General features: G+C 46.5%; 1 protein-coding gene across 1 annotated transcript; it reads left to right on the forward strand.

Moving 5' to 3' along the window:
• Positions 1 to 959: 959 nt before the first annotated feature.
• On the forward strand, positions 960 to 2,860 carry LOC143517757 (uncharacterized). Its single transcript, XM_077010549.1, has 4 exons — positions 960 to 1,035; positions 1,394 to 1,422; positions 1,518 to 2,002; positions 2,122 to 2,860. Exons 2-4 carry the CDS (start codon positions 1,400 to 1,402, stop codon positions 2,598 to 2,600), a joined length of 987 nt encoding a protein of 328 aa, XP_076866664.1. The 5' UTR covers positions 960 to 1,035; positions 1,394 to 1,399; the 3' UTR covers positions 2,601 to 2,860.
• Positions 2,861 to 21,081: the final 18,221 nt, after the last annotated feature.

Below are 21,081 nucleotides of genomic sequence, written 5' to 3' on the forward strand. Positions count from 1 at the left end.
AAGCATATAGTGACAACCTAGTGATATATTAATGTGATTCTGATCTGTGGTATTGTACATCTCTCTCTGTCTGATGTTGTGATGTTGTGATCTTCACATCTTTACTCTGCTCTTTTTCAGTTTGAAACCAACTAGAGGCCTGAATCAGTCTGAACTTTCCCCTCACAATCAGTCCATGAACAAGTAAACAGAAATTCATGGCATTCATCACACAGGCAATTTATGATGTACTTTGTGTATCTACGATTGAAAGATGAATTTTTTTCAATTCTGGAAAATATATACCAGTTTAAGAACAATTTATCCAGACCTTATTCTTCATACATTTTATGACAACATTATTATTGTCAAAACTAAGTCTAAAATAGCACAACACAGAAAGATGTAAAAATGAATGGTGATCTAGACGTCTGTGGCTAATTGAGTTCAGTAAGGATGTGTCCTAGATTTCATTTTTTGTGATTTTATAGTTTTAGTAAAACACTTGCACCAGTGTAATCAGTGTGGTTCGTGTATGGAACGTCAGACACCTAAAAGTTCTAGACTATGATGCAACAATAGCTATAATGTAACTTGTACTGTTCAGTTTTATAACATACAAAGAAACAAACAAATAAACACAGACGTGCAAAGTGAAAGAGAGATTTCCTGTTTACAAACAACACAAAACCAAAAAAAAAACGAATTGTAATTTTGATTGAGCGGTCTGCAGCAACTTCAGTGAGAAGCTGAAAAGCGCACTGGATAGAGCGTGTGTCAAACTCCACATATGTGTGCACATTAAACTATTAGTTACAGTATGATTACAAATTACAAATAGTTACAAATAGTGTGTATATCCTACCTTGATATACACACTATTTGCAGCGAACGAGTCGATATCTGCAGAACTGAAAAAAACTGAAACTGTCGTCACGAGTCCAAGACCCCTCCCACCAGATCCTACAACCCAGATACTATAAAAAGACGTCGGCAGAGAGACTTATATAATTATCACAATTTGGCGACATAGAAGAGGACGACTGATCAAAACAAGTGAGGCGAAAAGTTATTTTTATAAAATTTGCTATATTATTGATTAAATACTCTAGAATTGCATGAGGTGCTAAATGTTGCGAGAGAATCAATTAACAGTATGAATGTGCGCTTCAGCACAGGTCATTGTTTAATCTTTGGTTATCCAGAAGCTCACTGGCGAACCAGATACTTTTTTCGTAAAAGGACATTAAACCTTGACTGCTATCCATGTAAACTACGCAGTTTAAGGTATCTTCCTTTATAAAGTTTGCGAGTAGCCTGCAGATGCAGAATAAAGGCAAACTAATGAGAGAAAGAAAAAGAAAGCAAACATTCCCTCAGCTTGAATAAGAAATGATGTTTCTTCTTCTATCAGGTTAAGATGACCCACATCCCTTCATCTGTGTAAGCAGGCAACTTAAGATCTCATCCAAGCATTTACACAGAAGAAATAATGACCTATTAATATAGTTTGATATGTCTTTTCTGCTTCTCCACAGGGCTTTGCTGAAGGACACAGCCGAGGCTGTTATCATTCCTCTGAAGAACGGCATCATCTCCATCACCAGAGTCTATGAGTCCCTCATAGATGCAGATGTAGATCCCATTAGTGGACAGTGCTCCAACTACACCTCCATCAGACAGCAGATAGTGGAGACCCAGCAGAGTCTGGAGGAGTCAGAACAGGCAGCCAGTACAGGACTGAAGGGTCTGGATGAACACCTTGAGGAACTTACAGAAGTTGAAGGGAAATGTGAACAGCAAATAAGAGATACAGAATCTACTTTAAGCAACTTGAGAACAGAGCAGAGGTCTAATGAAAAGTTATTAAATGACTGTAACGTTGCTTTAGAGCAGGCCAGACACAATCTGTGTTCAGCTGAAGAAATTCAACGCAATCAGGAGAAGAGGAAACATGATGCTGAGATAGTAACAGACGTGGGGAGGGGACTGTCATTTGTGCCTTTTATTGGATCAATTGCTGGTAAGAAACACACTAATTATTAAGTAAACTGTATAGAATGAGCATTTAGTTATTTACAAGATTACAGTTTCGATGTGAGCACTGAGTTGAAGTTTTAATTCAATTGCCTCTCTGTTTAGGGACTGTCATGGTGACTGCTGGTGAAATAGAAATGTCTCAAGCATTAGAAGCTATCAGAGTGGCTAAAGAGGAGGTGAGAAAGTCTGAGGCCCAAGTGGAAATATACAAAAGTAAAGTGTCTGACTACCAGTCCAAAATTTCAGAGTTAGAGCACAACATCAAAGAGAAACATAATAAGGTGGAGCAGATTCGTGGAGAAATCCAGCAGGTGAAGGAGAAGAAAGAGGGTGTAGCTGAGTTTCAGGAGAAAGTGAGAAGAGTCGTCCACATCCTGAGTGGCCTGAGTGGGAAGACCAGAGTAGTTGAGTGTCAAACTCGCAGAGTCATCCTTGAGGAACCAGTGATGAAGATGATGGAGGAAGTGATGAAGGCAGCAGGACAAGTCACAGGGAATGAGCTCCTGTGTACTGAAGACATACCACAACTCATCAGTACCATGAGGGAGACTCACCAAAGACTGGCAGCTCTCACACAGTAACACTGCAGACTATTAATGACAGATATGCAGTACAGCATCTGATCTGTAAAGAGCTCATGAATATAACATATCAATGTAACACTTACGGCATATATGAGCCCAGTTCTGTTAGTTCATAGTTAGATATGATTGAAAATGAAAAAATAAATGATGAAAAAAAAACACATGATGTAAGGGACTCAAGGGAATTTCCTGTAGGAACTTTATATTTTAATGGTGTATGATATTATGACTTTAGTAATTAAAATGTGTGTTACTCATTGTTAAAGGTTTACATTTATTTGATTCTACTGAATACACATCTGATCTATACTTTTTTTTACAAATGTGTTTTGAAGATGAAAGTTTGTTTTTGCATATATTTATATATTTTACACAATATAACATTATTACTGCACTCTTTCTATATGAAACACATGTTCAAATCCTACATTATATATACACAGACAACAATATCTTTCAACATTCAACACTTTGACTGATAACCTTTTAACAAATTCTTCTATTCATGCCAGTTTCATTTTCTCACCAAGAGTAAGTTCAATCTCACTAATACCATAAGACTGCAATACCAAGAAATCACACAAGCTGCTTATATTCATCATACAGCAGACCTGGGCAAACTACGGCCAGCGGGGAAATATTGAAATGGACCTTGGAAGTGCCGTAGAAGTGCTTTAAAGCTAGGTTTAAAGCCTGGTTTATACTTTCACGAGCGACCGTAGCGCGCGACTCCGCCCACCTCGCGCAACCCTTTTTTTTTTTTTTTTGCAATACTTTCTCCCTTTTGCGTTTCCCACTAAACATTAGACGTCTTATGGACGTGCAGATCAAGTCTATATTGCGTCCATCTGTCCAAGACCAATTCTGGACTTCTACTCGACGTGCAAACTAGGTCCGTTATTTGGACGTCTAACTATGACCCCACTTGGACGTCGATATGCAGTTAAACACTTGAACGTCGGAATTTCAACGTCACGGAGACGTCTAAGAAGGGTACAGAAATGTACATGATACATAATATTTGTTTTTTTATATATTAATGAACATTTCTAAATGTTGAGTAAAGCGGTATGAGAAAACTTGTCTTTTGGGCGATAAACACTTTTGCTCGACTCCGTCAACCTAAAACTCCATGTAACCTCAATGGTGCTGTAACGCGGGGTTGGAGGCAGCAGGAGGCAGAGGCTGAGGTTCGAGGGTTTTATTCTCCATTATAAAACAGAAGAACTCAGGCCACTAGGCAGTACAAAACAACAGGTTTAACGAAAGTAAGAAAGGCAAGAACGAAGTGTAGAGCAGAGACCAGCGAGGCGACGGGAGACTCTCACGTTGCGAGGCGAGGGGTGCAAGCAGTATGCGCAGCACTGGACGGCGCGACCTGTTGGAATATAAAGAGCCCGAGGCTGATTAGTAACAGGTGTCAATACTCGGGCGATTGGGAGCGAGGGTGTGACCGTGCGTGAGGAGGTGTGTGCAGCGTTAGAGTGGGCGTGTAGGTAGAGGCAGGTGTGTGTGTGTGCGTCCTCTGGCGGCGTCTGGGCGGACCCACCGTAACAGAGCCCCCCCCCAAGGACCCCTCCAGCCTAAGCTTCCTCGGACGACCCGGGCGGCGAGGAGCCGGACGATGCGGATGTTCCCGATGGAAGGAGGCGATCAAGGAGGGGTTCAGCACCCGGGAAGCCGGAAACCACGACCGCTCCTCTGGACCGTAGCCCTCCCAGTCGACCAAGTACTGCAGGAGCCTGCCCCTGCGCCTCGAATCCAGCAGCCTCCGCACTATGTATGCAGGACCGTCACCCAGCTGCAGGGGGGGGGGGGGCGGACTGGACCCAGTCACTTCACTCAGAGGCCCCTGTCGGACCGGCTTTAGAGCCGAGACGTGGAAGGACCTCGAGATCCTGCGGTTCCCCGGCAGGCACAAACGATACGTCACCGGGTTAACGCGCCGCTGGATGACGTAGGGACCCGTGTAGCGATCCGCCAGCTTACCCCTGGGTCCCAGCCGACCGTCGCCGGTAGACACCCACACCTTGTCGCCCACCTCGTAGGCGGGAGCCTCACTCCTTCTGCGGTCCGCCTTAGCCTTGAAATTCGCGAAGCCCAGGAAACGCTGGAGCTCGCGCCGTGTGTGAGGCGCCTTCCATCCTTTCACAGCCTCCACCTTGCCAGGTTGCATGTGCACGGAGCCCGGCCTAATGATGTAGCCTAGGAAGCTCACCTCCGATAGGTGGAACTCGCACTTCTCAAGCTTGCAGTAGAGCCTATTGCGCAAGAGAGTGCCCAGGACAGCGCGTACGTCATGCACATGTTGGTCCAGGGATGGCGAATAGATGAGGATGTCATCGATATAAGCGACGACGCATCTGTTCAGATACTCCCTAAGGACCTCATTTATAAACGCCTGGAAAAACGACGGCGCCGAAGCCAAGCCGTACGGCAAGACCCGGTATTCGTAGTGTCCCGTGGACGTACTAAACGCCGTTTTCCACTCATCCCCCTCACGGATGCGGATGAGGTTATAGGCGCTGCGTAGATCAAGCTTAGTGAATACCCTCGCTGCCCTCAACTGCTCCAGTGCCGATGGCACGAGCGGAAGTGGGTAGGAGTAATTCACCAGGAGGGAATTGAGTCCTCGATAATCCATGCACGGCCTCAACCCACCGTCCTTCTTCTTCACAAAGAAGACGCTGGCTGAGGCAGGCGAGGTGTACGACGTGATGTAGCCCTGCGCCAAAGCCTCCTTGACGTACTGACCCATGACTTTCTCCTCCTCTTGAGAGAGTGGGTAGACTCTGCCCTTGGGTGGAGTGGTACCTTCTTTGAGGGTGATGGTGCAGTCCCACGGGCGATGCGGAGGAAGCTGAGCTGCTCTGGTGGCGCTGAACACCTCCGCCAGATGGCGGTATTGCCCAGGGATCGCTTGGAGGGAGGCTACATTAGGGCTCTCTATACTAGTGGTCATGAGACGTGTGGGGGCGCGACGATGCACACCTCTGGGTGAGGTGAACCACCGTAAAATACGCCCTGACGACCAACGAATGAGGGGATTGTGTAAACGCAACCACGGGAGACCTAGGGTGACTGGGTAGCGCAGGTTAGACAGCACGTGAAATGATATGTGTTCAGTATGACCTTGTATGGTGGGGCGGATAGGAGAGGTGCGATAACGAATGGTGCCCTCGCCCACCGGCCGGCCGTCCATCGCCTGCACATGCCTCGGGATCTCCAACTCTCTCAAGGGAACCCGCAGTCGCTCCGCCAAACTCCGCTCCATTATGTTGCCCGACGCTCCGGAATCGACTAGGGCGAAAACCCCCACAGAGCAACCCTTATAAGAAACCGATGCAGAAATGGAGAGCAAACTGCCGGTCAAGGAATTACTCACCCGAGCTCTACCACCGCCCGAGCGAGTGGTCTCTCTGGCTGCGGTCGTCTCTCCCAGCTGCATCGGCTCAGGGGCTTCTCGTTCCTTAGGCGCGGGTGCTGGGGGTGTGCTGGGCATGAAACCGGACACCGGACGCTTCTCCTGCAGCAAGCGGTCGTAGGTCACCGCCAGCCGAACCAGCTGATTAAAAGACTGGCCCTCCTGGCGGCATGCCAGCTCGGCACGCAACTCCGGCTTAAGGCTGGCCACAAACACGTCCACTAGAGCAGCATCGCACCATCCGGTGCTGGCAGCCAGGGTCCGGAACTCTAGCGCGTATTCCGATACCGGCCGCCCGCCTTGCCGCATCCTGAGGAGGCTCTGTCCACACGCCCTTCCCTGTCTTGGGTGGTGGAAAACCTCCTTGAGTTCGGCGATGAAACCGGCGTAGGTAGAAAGGAGCGGTGATTCGCTATTCAGGAGCGCCGCTGCCCATTCCAGCGCTTTGCCGGTCAAACGTGTGATCACGTACGCAACCCTCTTCGACTCGGACAGGTGAGAGTGGTACTTGAAGTATAGCTCAACTTGTACGAGGAACCCCCCGCACTTATCCGGGTCACCTCCGTAGGGGCCAGGTGGACTTTCTCCTCCTGGACCGGACGGGAGGAGGAAGCACTCGCCTGTGAGGAGAGGACCTGCAAACAGCTGGACATGGCCTGCATTAGGTTCTTCAGCTCCTGTATTTCCTGTTGCTGTTTCCCGATGGTCCTGCCCTGCATGGCAAGGATCTCTAGTGGCGACGGCTCCTCAGCCCCAGCTGCCATAGGCTGCGCATTCTGTAACGCGGGGTTGGAGGCAGCAGGAGGCAGAGGCTGAGGTTCGAGGGTTTTATTCTCCATTATAAAACAGAAGAACTCAGGCCACTAGGCAGTACAAAACAACAGGTTTAACGAAAGTAAGAAAGGCAAGAACGAAGTGTAGAGCAGAGACCAGCGAGGCGACGGGAGACTCTCACGTTGCGAGGCGAGGGGTGCAAGCAGTATGCGCAGCACTGGACGGCGCGACCTGTTGGAATATAAAGAGCCCGAGGCTGATTAGTAACAGGTGTCAATACTCGGGCGATTGGGAGCGAGGGTGTGACCGTGCGTGAGGAGGTGTGTGCAGCGTTAGAGTGGGCGTGTAGGTAGAGGCAGGTGTGTGTGTGTGCGTCCTCTGGCGGCGTCTGGGCGGACCCACCGTAACAGGTGCAGCTTGTGAACTGTAATAAATCCATATTATTATACATTATTTAATGTAGACACATATAAGAAAATGTATGTATTATCATGTAGGTACCATGCCTCCACAGACAAAGGAAGGGGGGGGTGCTCCCCCTAGGTGCATGGCCCACGTCAGGACGGATGTGGAACTACGTCATCAGACGAATCCCCTTTAAAAGGGGGGATCCCCCTTTGTTCGTTCTCTCTACCTGGCTGCATCAAAGTAGCTACCTAGAGACGAAGAGCGCGCACACCTTCGGGAACAAAGCGATATTGGTTCTGCACTCGGACCCTGTGCAGCACGCGACGCAAGAAGTAACTAGTTCGCTACTTTTATTTCTTTTGCGGAGTTCGCTAAAACCAATCGCTTCAGCTAGCCGACGATTAAGAACGGTTTGAACATTCGCGCGACGGCCGGACCTCCGCGAGTTCATCTTAACGTCGACAGCGACCACTTCCCCGGGACACCACGCAACGGACCATCGAGGGACCGCCGATTGAACGGCCACCACAGCTTCCCCTGGACGGAGCAACGCGATCCAGCGGAACCTTCTTCACGAAAGCGCACGAAGGAGTCCTCCTCAAGAGGCTACCTGGCCTACTGCGCGGGCCGCGGACTGAACAACTCAAAGTAAGACTGTGCATCTGGGCAGACTTAGAACAATATCTTGTTTTACTGCTTTCTGTGTGCTTAGATCGATGCTTTGTGAACGCTTGTTTGCAGTGGTGTTTATAATCACGTTCATGTTAAACCGTACTCTGTTTAAGGCTTAAAGAGATATTCTGTTCAAAGCTTAAATAGGTATTCTGTTTAAACTTGTTCGATTATTTACACTGATTCTTTTATTTCGTATAACTGTTAAACGTGTGTCCCACTATACGCTCGTTGGGGCTGTATAGTGACCGACGATACCGTGTCTTAGTTGGAGGAAATTTGCGTTGTCTGTGGCTGTAGTGAGAACTCGGTTTAAGTTTCGCGCCATCGAGTTTCCCTTTTGTCTCAAAGATCTCCTCCCCCATACGCACGTACACACGCACGCGCATCCGCGCGCACTCGAAGACACGCACGCGCATCCGCGCGCACTCGAATACACGCACGCGCATCCGCGCGCACTCGAATACACATCCACACACACACACCCGCATACCTACACACACACACACACACACTAGCCAACCCTCCTGTCCCCTTTGTTTGCTATGCTTTTATTACTATGCTTTGTGATCAATAAATGTTTTTATGTTTAAATACTGTCGTTTGAGTCGTTGCTTCTCTGTTACAACCTGAAGCCAGAACTATTATTTGAACTGTAACCTTCAGATTTATAGTTTGTTAATCAAACAATTTGGGCTACGGGAGTTGACCACAATTAGTGGCGACCTTAGTTAAATGAGTTTATATAAAATTTGGGTAAATTTAACATGGTCTGAACTCCCACCATTTCGTAGGTAATTTTATGAGACTGATTACTAAATAAATTTGGCCAGCACCTACATAATTGGTGCGCCGCATGAGGGATAGTTGCTTGGCTTCAGTTGTAACCGCGACAACGACTGCGCAGTAACAACCGCATAGTTAAAGGTATATACACCCATCCCGCCACTAGGTGGCGCCAAAATCTAAAAACAAAGGTTTTGTTTCATATACACTCATCCATACCGGATAACACTAGATGTAATTTCAACACATAAATACATCACATTTTCTCTAAGAATAACAACTAACCATACTTCTCTAATTTGATCAGTGCTAATTAATGAGCAACCACCTTTTACTGTCGAATCTTATTAATTAGGACTTTTGTTGATCACATCTGGGGTGTTGTTATTCAGTAACCATTGACTGGTAATGAATTAACTAAGTTATATTGATAAGCATTGATGTTTTGATATACTGATGTTGATTGAATTCAGAGTAGCCTTTTCACCTAACTGAAAGTTCGGTTGCTTGCCCCTGTTGAATAGAGTTTAATGCTGGTACACATCACTGGAGGTAGCTAGCGTGTGTGCTAACTGTAGTCCACCCTTGCCGCAACTAGAATAGATCCCTTAGCCGCTCCAGTACATTGGGTTTGCAGAAGTTGCTGCTCCTCGCTTGTTGCCCTATTTGATATAGTCAAGGTTTGGTGCTAGCTTCATATTCCCTTTTAATACACTGCTTATGGTTCCTATTTGAGACATTCAAGGCTTGGTGCTAACGTCCTACACCGTTTGAGTACATTGCTGGTCCCCATCTGATAGATTCAAGGTTTGCTGCTAGCTTCAGATTCCTTTTGAGTACATGCTTGTTGTCGTTTGACCCAGTCAAGGCTTAGTGCTGGTCCTATACACGTTGAGTACAGTGCATAGCCTGCTTGCCCCTAGGAGAACTGAGCCCTAGTCATAGGCCTGAGAATGAGCACAGCATCAGCATCCCGACGCAACTCTGGGGAGCAACCCCAGCAACCCCCTCACATCTCCCTTCCCAACCTGATCAGCCAACTCATCCGGCTGCCTGAAGAAGAGGAGAACAGCATCCAGCAATATTCCAGGGAGGACTGTGAGAGGAAGATAGGTGAAATGGTGGCTTTTATCCAGCAAGCTTCTGAGGTCAACATTCAGGAGGCCATTGGTCGAATATTCCTGCTCTTCCACAAGAAAACCAGGATGGAGCTAGATGCCCTGCAGGAGGAGGTGGATGACCTGACCAGTGCGCGACAGAGGCAGGAGGATGCCGGCTCGGGAGGTGAGAGCGACCTGGAAGTGAGGTCCATAGTGGAGGCAGTCAGCAGGATGTCCCTTCGCTCCCAGAACCCCAGAGATGGCCATGTCGTGCCTCCCCTGGAGCCAATACCATCTCGCTGGGACTCACGAGGTACCAGACAACCCAGCCTACGCCTCAGTCCGCCACGGCCAGCAGTATCAAGGACTGCTCCACGCCACCACACTTCAGGTTATGACTCAGAGGAGGAACACCTTGAAGAGCTCCGCCCAATACGGGCTCCCCGAACCCCCTCCAGGGTTCTCACGTCCCGCCACGCGCCTGAGAGACCCCGAACTACGCATCAGCACTACTCCTCCTCCATGTCCCCCTTTTTCTTCTCACCCCCACGACGAGAGTCAACTCGCTGCTCCTACCGCTCTGATGCTCAGCACCAGGAACAAGTTCGCTTTGCTGACCAACAGCGGAAGGGCCTCCTAGAGGTGCGGAGAGCTGCGCACTCCAGACCTCCCTACCAGGACTACAGAGACTACAGACCTAATGACTACTCCCCGGAAAGAGAAGAGCCCCCGCACCATGACAGATATGACGGACGCATCCTCCAGCCTCCTCAGCGTGGCAGGTACGAGCCACATCACTATAGCTTCGCCCGAGAACCAAGACCTAGTGATGCCCCACGCCTGAAGCAGCTGGACGCCCTCGCCAAAGACATTGAGCGCTTTGATCCAGAGAAGCGCGACCACAACGTTGAAGACTACCTCAGAGAGATAAGGCATTGTCTTCTCGACCTGCCTCACTCCACTCACAGAGAGAAAGTCAAATTAATCTGGAAGACGACTTCCAGATCGGTCCATGCATTCATAGAGGCCCAGCCAGCCGACACCCGTGATGACTTTGATCTGCTCTGTGAAGCTCTAGCAGAGGAATACTCCCCGTTTGCGGATGAGACCTCTGCGACCATTTCAGCCATCCAAATCAAGCATGGCCGCCACGAACATCCCCGTGACTTCTACACCCGCCTGAGACACGCCTACTTCCAAGGAAGAAATGGCCCAGGACTGGAAGAAGACAGAGCCTTCAAGTCACTCTTCCTGCACAACCTGCATCCATGCGTGCGCACCCACGTGACTCTCCTCACCCGGCAAGGTGACCCATCCATGCGTGACATTCGGAAGATGGCACAGATGGCCTGGGAGACAATCGTCCGACCTGGGGATAAGAGAGAAGAGAATCCCCAAGTACTCGCCATGCAGAACTCCGCAAGTAAACCCATAGAATTGGAGGACGCGGAAGTACCAAATGGTAACCATGTCCACCATGGGGCTAGCCTGTCTCATCGCTCCCACTTGGAAAAAAAGCCAAGGGATTGGAGAGATGGACACAAACAGTCCAAGGGGGGTGATCTACACCAGTCAAGGGCACCCCAGAAGAGCCGTGGCAACCACTACTCCTCCCATGAGCCTAAGCGATCACCTAGAGAGAACAGATGGGACAACCACGATCGGACCTCTCGACGCCAAGAACACAGAGACCGAGGCAGAAGTCCAGAGACAGAGTCGCAAGACACTGCTGAATTAAGGATGGAGCTTCAGCTTCTCAAGGATGCAATCACAAAGATGTCCCAGGAGAAGGACATGAACACCAACCGGCCAACCAAGGACCGTGAGAAACGCTCTTGTGAAGATGGAGGCCCCTCAGTCGCATGACTAGGCCGAGAACCCTCAACACTACCCCGGATCCATCTCATTGGCTGGGAAAGGGACCATCAAGCGAGAACGCACGGTCACCAACTGCGGAACAACCTTCACCCATTCTTTCTGCTTCTTCCTCCCCACTCCTGCAGTTCCTGGGAGACCTGGTCCAGAAAGGCAGCGCCCAACACATCTATACCAGTGTCCTCCTAGAAGATCACCCAAGTTTCAATACGCTGTTGGACACCGGATCGGAGATCAGCCTCATATGCACCGACACATTCTCCACCGTGAGACAGGCCTCACTCGCCATGGGGAGATGCCTCAACATTGAGCCCCATCAGCTTAGCATCACCTGCTATAGGCAAGACCACGCCCCAACCAAACAGAGAGCTTGGTTGGAGTTCAAACTCCCAGAGATGAAGAAAACCTCTAAATTTGACGCGGAACAGCTGCTCATCAGTCAAGACCTGCTCGATAGGCTGGCTCCTCTGATTGACTGTTGCAATGTGCAGTTACGGACCCAAGTCACAGTTTGTAAGCCTGTCAGTGACAGGACCAAGACATACAACTGTGACTGGAGAACAATTCCCCAAGCATGTCGGGTGGTAAACGGGTTGAACTTGACTGTCCCAACTAGGTCGGCTAGCGTTCCGTTTCGACTCATGGTCTTGAGAAGACAGAAGTTTGACTACCCAGGGGCTTTCTTTCATCCCGCACCGTGGTTCCTTGAGCTGAACCTCACCACATGTGGAACTCCTCTCCTTGAGTTGACCAGTCGTTCAGCTTACCTTCTGGTACAGAATCTCACTAACTGTACTATCCAGGTGCCTGCTCGTACAACGTTGGGCTATTTGATCGACAGCACATCCCATGACTTTGAGCTGTCCATCCCCGCGATTGGCGAGTTGCCAAGGCTGCTTGAGGGACCCCAGATTCACGACGATGTGTTCTTTACCCTGCCTTCGAGAATGATAGCCATCATTCCAGACAGGATGCCAGGCTCGATTTGTCGAGTTGATCTCAGTAAGAGGAACGAGATGCTTGTGTATGCAGTCATGCATAGTAGTCAGACCCAACCTTCTGTGAATGAGCTGACCACTGACCTTCCCAAAGAACCTTACCCAGGGTTTGAGGAGGAGATCCGGCAGCAACCCTCTGAAGAAGCTGATGTCCTGACAACAGACCTTAATCAACAAAAGCTGCGAGGACCGGGAAAAGCACTGCAGGGCATGATCATCTTACTCAACGCTACCGCCCAGACCTTTAATCATCTATACCATGTAGCTGAGTCAGAACTTGTAGAGCTCAGTAGGGTTAAACAGTTCCTACAGGATGCACTGAATGAGGTTAGTTCCTCGGTAACTGGCCTGAGCGAGGGAAGGATACCTCCTTACTCTGACCCCATTGAAATAGTCGAAGGCATCAAAAAGTCAGCGACTGGAGCCACAGATGAAAGGTGCAAGGCCCGTGTGGCAAGTCAGGATGATGTTACCGAAACTAGAGTAGAAAAAGCAGGTGACAGGTGGCTTGTCAACACCCCCCAGCATGAGGTTGTAATGACGTATGAAAGCCAGGACATGGCTATGAGGATGAGGCTCCCAAACCAGACTGTACTCATTAGGGTCCCACCAGGGGCCACTATACACTTAGATGATGCTGTCCTGTACCACCTCAGTTCTAAAAGATACGAAACAGAAATTGAGTTAGTTGATGTCTTTAGAGGCCATAGTTTGCATCTAGGAGATGCCCTTCAACAGCAGCTTCTGCTGGAAGGGACTAAAACAGTGCAGGTCAGCCTGGACGAATCAGGGATCCAGACAACCTGGCTGAGCCCCATAGCAAGGAGACCTGTGGGTCAGTGGAACCTGGTTAACACAGCTGTCTTTGGCCTTGTCTTCACCGATTGGTTCATAACTGCAGGCGTCTGCCTGATGCTCCTGAGGTACACCCAAGCTCTAAACACTCTAATTGACTCACTCACTAACACTCCTCAACACCTTCGCCTTCAACCACTTGAGGCACCTCTTCCTTCCCCTCTAAAGGTAACTACCCTGACAAGGCAGTAAACCCTGACCGTTCCTCTCCACATTTGTATAGATATAAAACCCATACCCTTATCTCAATGATAGGAGGCCACACCGACACTACCTAGTGTAGTTAGTTGCTTATAGTTTGTTGTATATTTTGATTGTTTATTTTCTTTTTCTATCTTTGGTGTGTATTTTCTCCCAATATTGCATGTGATCTGCACAGATGTTAGAGTAGATATTCTGCCCAGATGATACAGTCCAAATGTTCTGCCCAGATGTCAGTCATCACTTCCTGCCCAGTGTCATGTTTTATGATCTGTCCAGATGCTGTCAGTTTTGAATTATGTAGGTCAGCCGACCCAGGAGTGAAAAGGACACTGCATGGACATTGACAAGGCGCTGGGGACCAAGGTGGACGCGCACTAATCGGCGCCTGCTGTGGATGACAGGTGAACAGCGTGCTCTGAGGGCTCTACAACTTCACCATCAGACCAAGGGGGGAATGTAGGTACCATGCCTCCACAGACAAAGGAAGGGGGGGGTGCTCCCCCTAGGTGCATGGCCCACGTCAGGACGGATGTGGAACTACGTCATCAGACGAATCCCCTTTAAAAGGGGGGATCCCCCTTTGTTCGTTCTCTCTACCTGGCTGCATCAAAGTAGCTACCTAGAGACGAAGAGCGCGCACACCTTCGGGAACAAAGCGATATTGGTTCTGCACTCGGACCCTGTGCAGCACGCGACGCAAGAAGTAACTAGTTCGCTACTTTTATTTCTTTTGCGGAGTTCGCTAAAACCAATCGCTTCAGCTAGCCGACGATTAAGAACGGTTTGAACATTCGCGCGACGGCCGGACCTCCGCGAGTTCATCTTAACGTCGACAGCGACCACTTCCCCGGGACACCACGCAACGGACCATCGAGGGACCGCCGATTGAACGGCCACCACAGCTTCCCCTGGACGGAGCAACGCGATCCAGCGGAACCTTCTTCACGAAAGCGCACGAAGGAGTCCTCCTCAAGAGGCTACCTGGCCTACTGCGCGGGCCGCGGACTGAACAACTCAAAGTAAGACTGTGCATCTGGGCAGACTTAGAACAATATCTTGTTTTACTGCTTTCTGTGTGCTTAGATCGATGCTTTGTGAACGCTTGTTTGCAGTGGTGTTTATAATCACGTTCATGTTAAACCGTACTCTGTTTAAGGCTTAAAGAGATATTCTGTTCAAAGCTTAAATAGGTATTCTGTTTAAACTTGTTCGATTATTTACACTGATTCTTTTATTTCGTATAACTGTTAAACGTGTGTCCCACTATACGCTCGTTGGGGCTGTATAGTGACCGACGATACCGTGTCTTAGTTGGAGGAAATTTGCGTTGTCTGTGGCTGTAGTGAGAACTCGGTTTAAGTTTCGCGCCATCGAGTTTCCCTTTTGTCTCAAAGATCTCCTCCCCCATACGCACGTACACACGCACGCGCATCCGCGCGCACTCGAAGACACGCACGCGCATCCGCGCGCACTCGAATACACGCACGCGCATCCGCGCGCACTCGAATACACATCCACACACACACACCCGCATACCTACACACACACACACACACACTAGCCAACCCTCCTGTCCCCTTTGTTTGCTATGCTTTTATTACTATGCTTTGTGATCAATAAATGTTTTTATGTTTAAATACTGTCGTTTGAGTCGTTGCTTCTCTGTTACAACCTGAAGCCAGAACTATTATTTGAACTGTAACCTTCAGATTTATAGTTTGTTAATCAAACAATTTGGGCTACGGGAGTTGACCACAATTAGTGGCGACCTTAGTTAAATGAGTTTATATAAAATTTGGGTAAATTTAACACGGTCTGAACTCCCACCATTTCGTAGGTAATTTTATGAGACTGATTACTAAATAAATTTGGCCAGCACCTACAATCAAAATATTGTAATTTATGTATAACTATTAATGCATGATGTTAAATACAATCAATTGACTATGATACAAAAGTGAGCCTACATAAAAAGCTCGAGCGAGTTGCCTCGCGCATTTAGAGGAGTTTAAATTAAAAAGAAATCTGTTACTTTTTACAGTTATTTACGGGCGATTTCAAGGTAACATTAACAACTGGTCTTTCACAAACCTCAAAATGTTAACCTAAAATGTTTATATGTTGTAACAGATCAATAGATATAATCACATTACCTTGTACTTTTGTAATGGATTTTTGTAAGGTTTGTTATGTTTTAACGTTAGCCAAAGGCTAGCTAGCTACTCACGTATTGGATGGAATTTACCACAGACATTACTACTTTTATAAGTTGGCGTTTTGGTCAGTGATCAATAAAAATGAAGGTGGAAAGAAATTGGACATGCCATTCATGTGATTTATTTGTAAAGCATATACAATTGTAACGTGTCCCACTAAACATTAGACGTCTTATGGACGTGCAGATCAAGTCTATATTGCGTCCGTCGGTCCAAGACCAATTCTGAACTTCTACTCGATGTGCAAACTAGGTCCGTTATTTGGACGTCTAACTATGACCCCACTTGGACGTCGATATGCAGTTAAACACTTGAACGTTGGAATTTCAACGTCACGGAGACGTCTAAGAAGGGTACAGAAATGTACATGATACATAATATTTGTTTTTTTTATATTAATGAACATTTATAAATGTTGAGTAAAGCGGTATGAGAAAACTTGTCTTTTGGGCGATAAACACTTTTGCTCGACTCCGTCAACCTAAAACTCCATGTAACCTCAATGGTGCAGCCTGTGAACTGTAATATATCCATATTATTATACATTATTTAATGTAGACACGTATAAGAAAATGTATGTATTATCAAAATATTGTAATTTATGTATAACTATTAATGCATGATGTTAAATACAATCAATTGACTATGATACAAAAGTGAGCCTACATAAAAAGCTCGAGCGAGTTGCCTCGCGCATTTAGAGGAGTTTAAATTAAAAAGAAATCCGTTACTTTTTACAGTTATTTACGGGCGATTTCAAGGTAACATTAACGACTGGTCTTTAACAAACCTCAAAATGTTAACCTAAAATGTTTATATGTTGTAGTAACAGATCAATAGATATAATCACATTACCTTGTACTTTTATAATGAATTTTTGTAAGGTTTGTTACGTTTTAACGTTAGCCAAAAGGCTAGCTAGCTACTCACGTATTGGATGGAATTTACCACAGACATTACTACTTTTATAAGTTGGCGTTTTGGCCAGTGATCAATAAAAATGAAGGTGGAAAGAAATTGGAAATGCCATTCATGTGATTTATTTGTAAAGCATATAGCCTACAATTGTAACGTGTGTAACTGGTGCCAGAAGGTGGCGGACCTGTTTATTGTTCCCGTTCATCTTTCTGAAGTTCGTTAGGTTCAGCAGATTTGAACCTTTACACTTTTGTATACATTTCCAGTTATCTGCTGCGACGAAAAGGAAGCTAGGAAAATTTACCAGGACAAAATGCTACCTTCTAAAATGGCACTAGTTGTGCACAGAAACTATGAATCCCCATGGAAATTGTTTTAAGAAAGCATTTCCTTCTATATTACAGCTCTATTTAGAAATAGCTGTTGGTAGGCTTATAAAAACGATGTCTAAAAGGAGTCAACGTTTTACGCAAAAAAAGACCTACACAAGACTTCATTTGGACTAGAATTGGCCCTTATCCGGACGTCCCGGGGTCGTCGATACACGACGTGCAGAAGACGTCGGAAAAAAGACGTCATCTGGCGTCACAGTCTGCACCTTCAGGGGACCAAAATCCGACGTGCAAAAATGACTTGGAAAAGACGTCGTTTCAACGTATCTTTGTGCAGTGGGGTGTAACTGGTGCCAGAAGGTGGCGGACCTGTTTATTGTTCCCGTTCATCGAAGTTCGTTAGGCTCAGCAGATTTGAACCATTACACTTTTGTATACGTTTCCAGTTATCTGCTGCGACGAAAAGGAAGCTAGGAAAATTTACCAGGACAAAATGCTACCTTCTAAAATGGCACTAGTTGTGCACAGAAACTATGAATCCCCATGGAAATTGTGTTTTAAGAAAGCATTTCCTTCTATATTACAGCTCTATTTAGAAATAGCTGTTGGTAGGCTTATAAAAACGATGTCTAAAAGGAGTCAACGTTTTACGCAAAAAAAGACCTACACAAGACTTCATTTGGACTAGAATTGGCCCTTATCCGGACGTCCCGGGGTCGTCGATACACGACGTGCAGAAGACGTCGGAAAAAAGACGTCATCTGGCGTCACAGTCTGCACCTTCAGGGGACCAAAATCCGACGTGCAAAAATGACTTGGAAAAGACGTCGTTTCAACGTATCTTTGCGCAGTGGGTTCTTACTTTTGTTTGCGCGTCACTGCTTTTCTTTGCGTCTCGCATTTTATGTTCATAATTTTTTTTTGCGCTTCTCTCTTTTCTTTGCTTCGGTTTTACCCTCTGTGTGGGGGCCGGGAAAGAGGCGTGGCCAAGAGCGAAAGGCGTGCTGTGAACGTTCAGCGTCAGTTCAGCTTCCTTCCACTCGCTGAACTGAACTACTGCTGCAGCGCATCTGGTGTTAAAGGAAGAGAGAGGTCGGGTGTGTGCGAGGTGGTGGCGCATTTCAGGGCATTGTTTTTATTCGCTCAGGTTTTCAAAAGATCATTTCAAACCGACCTCAGTAAAATGTTAATAATAATAATAATAATAATAATATATATTTTTTAAACGAAGTTTTAAAAGGGCACTTTCGTTGATAAAGGGTAGAGTTGGTGGTGCTTTAGCACCTGATGTCTATGTCTGCACGCATATACCTGTGGTCCAGCTGGGCGACCGTCTGCCATGATACCAGTAACCAAATTGCCGCGCTGTGTGACGGTTCAACTGATGACGCTGAACGTTCACAGCACGCCTTTCGCTCTTGGCCACGCCTCTTTCCCGGCCCCCACACAGAGGGTAAAACCGGAGCAAAGAAAAGAGAGAAGCGCAAAAAAAAATTATGAACGTAAAATGCGAGACGCAAAGAAAAGCAGTGACACGCAAACAAAAGAAAGAAACGCAAAAGGGAGAAAGTATTGCAAAAAAAGCAGCAACATAAAATGTGAAACGCAAAGAAAAGAAAGAAATGCAAAGAGGGAAAGTATTGCAGAAACAAATTAGGAACATAAAATGCAAAATGCTAATCTTATATTTGCGATATTATTATTTTTTCGTCACCATTAAAGACCCTAATTTGACTCCATAGACCTCGCGAATCGACAGCGCACGAGGCGCGAGGCCCTCGCGCACAGCCAGAGCGAGAAGCCTCTCGCTGCAGCCTGCAGGAAGGCGGAGTTGGACATCCAACCCCGCCCACATCCAACTCCACCCTCTTCTCAAGTCCGAAGCCACGCCCATGTTACGTTCGAAACTCGGACTGTTTTTGCTCCCAGTAAACAGAACTGCCAGAACTATTTACGTGTGTTTTATAAGTGTTTTAAGTGCAGAAGTGCATTTTAAGTGCATTTTCAAGTACTTTAGCCTAAATTCCAGCACTTTTCAAATCTGAAACACAATACAACATTAAAATTGGTCAGGTAAATGTTCCTTCCCCTGTGTTTGAGGGGTGTTTCTTTATACTACTACATATCGTTTCAGGAGGACACTGCAAAGAATGTGACGCGCGCGAGGTGTGCGGAGTCACGCGTTACGGTCACTCACGAAAGTATAACTAGCTTTATAGGGGAGACATGGAAAGGCATCGCTAAAAAGGAGAGCTCTTATGTGATTTAGGAATGTGGATCTTGTGTTTAAAAATGTCTTTTATAGAATTATTTGTTCAATTAATTGGTTCAACGCAGACAGATTTCTTCATAACTTATAATTAGTAGGCTTGAAAGTTACCGGATCGAGGCAGACAGTTCCCGGAACGCACCCTTCAAAATGAAAGAGTTCCCGGATCCTGTTCCGGCAGGATCCGGCCCAGATTAAGCCCTGATTACACCACTTCTCCATTACCAACATTACCAACATACCCCTTCTCTATCACCAACATTATCAGTAAACAGTAAACATTACCATTTTAATTGTGTACTTATAGTAGCAGAGTTGCCAACTCTCACGCATTGAGCATGAGACACACGCATTTGACCGTCTTCACACGCTCTCACGCCACACATCCGATTTCTCACGCCGAAAAAAATCTAGTTTATTTACCTCTGATCTACATCTATGATTCAATGAGTTACTAGTTCGCTCTGGCGCCAACCACCAGCGATTGATCTATCGCGATATAATACTTAATTTGTGTCCATTTTACATCCCCCCGTCAACATTTTACGTTCGCCACCCAATAAATAAAAATAATGAATAACATACGTGGAACGATACACAAAGTAAACGAGGTATGTGTAAATTAAGTGCAACGACGTGTCTCTTGAACACTTGTGAGTTATTATGCATATTTTCAAGTACCACAGTTATTCTCGAACGAAGAAGTAGTGGGTTGGCGCACGACAGCGCATTAGAGGGTGGAGTTGGATGTGGCTGCAGCGAGACATACTTGGCCAGAGCCACCGCGATTACGTCATTTTCGCCGCGCGGACCCTTCCACAACCTGAGTCAGCTGGGAAATATTGAAATAGACCTTGAAAGTGCCGTAGAAGTGCTTTAAAGCTAGGTTTAAGCCTGGTTTATACTTGACGCGCCGCGAGCGGCGCGAGGGTCCGCGCGGCGAAAATGACGTAATCGCTGTGGCTCCACCCGTGCGCGAGGGCCTCGCGCACCTCTCGAATTTTGTAACTTCGCGCGTGCGCCGCGCTTCAGCGCGATGGACAAAGTCATGTTTGCCGGGTTCATACACCTTTACAAGGTGGAATTAAAGCACTTGTACGTCACTTTAAAGGTCCATTTCAATATTTACCAGCACGTTAAACTTAATTAAGTTAAATATTTATACATATACTCGAAATGAATCGAAATAATTCGCTTTTTTATCACATTAGTTAATGGTTATTTTCAAAACGCCCAATCTTAACGTCTTCACGTTCTCTCATGTTTCGTCCTGGAATTACATGCAGAATATTTAGATATTATTAAGCATAAATGTAATACTGCGGTAGCTGCTAGAGAAAGGCAGTCAGCATGTCAAAAAATTGCCAACAGAGTTAATGCGTGAGTGAAAATGATATTTTTATATTTAGCAGAAGGGTGCGATTATATTATTATTTTCTCCACCTTTATAATACTGTATTGAGTTTTTAAATATATTTTAATTGAACATTTACTAATTCCAGGTCTAATCTGAGTGGTGTGAAACACACATGGCATCAGATCAAAATGAAGTATAAGAATATTGTACAAAATGGTATGGCTGTACATAACTATATCTTATTCTTTAAATATATTAAAATATATTCTTAAAATATATAAAATATATAC

Source organism: Brachyhypopomus gauderio, chromosome 6, assembly GCF_052324685.1.
Source record: "Brachyhypopomus gauderio isolate BG-103 chromosome 6, BGAUD_0.2, whole genome shotgun sequence".
Taxonomy (NCBI): Eukaryota; Metazoa; Chordata; class Actinopteri; order Gymnotiformes; family Hypopomidae; genus Brachyhypopomus; species Brachyhypopomus gauderio.

Bases quoted from the DNA above. Each gene is read 5' to 3' on its own strand.
- LOC143517757 (XM_077010549.1), top strand. From the start codon at position 1,400: ATGACCCACATCCCTTCATCTGT. The intron at 1,423-1,517 runs GTAAGCAGGCAA...GCTTCTCCACAG, and splicing joins ACCCACATCCCTTCATCTGT to GGCTTTGCTGAAGGACACAG. The intron at 2,003-2,121 runs GTAAGAAACACA...CTCTCTGTTTAG, and splicing joins TTTTATTGGATCAATTGCTG to GGACTGTCATGGTGACTGCT.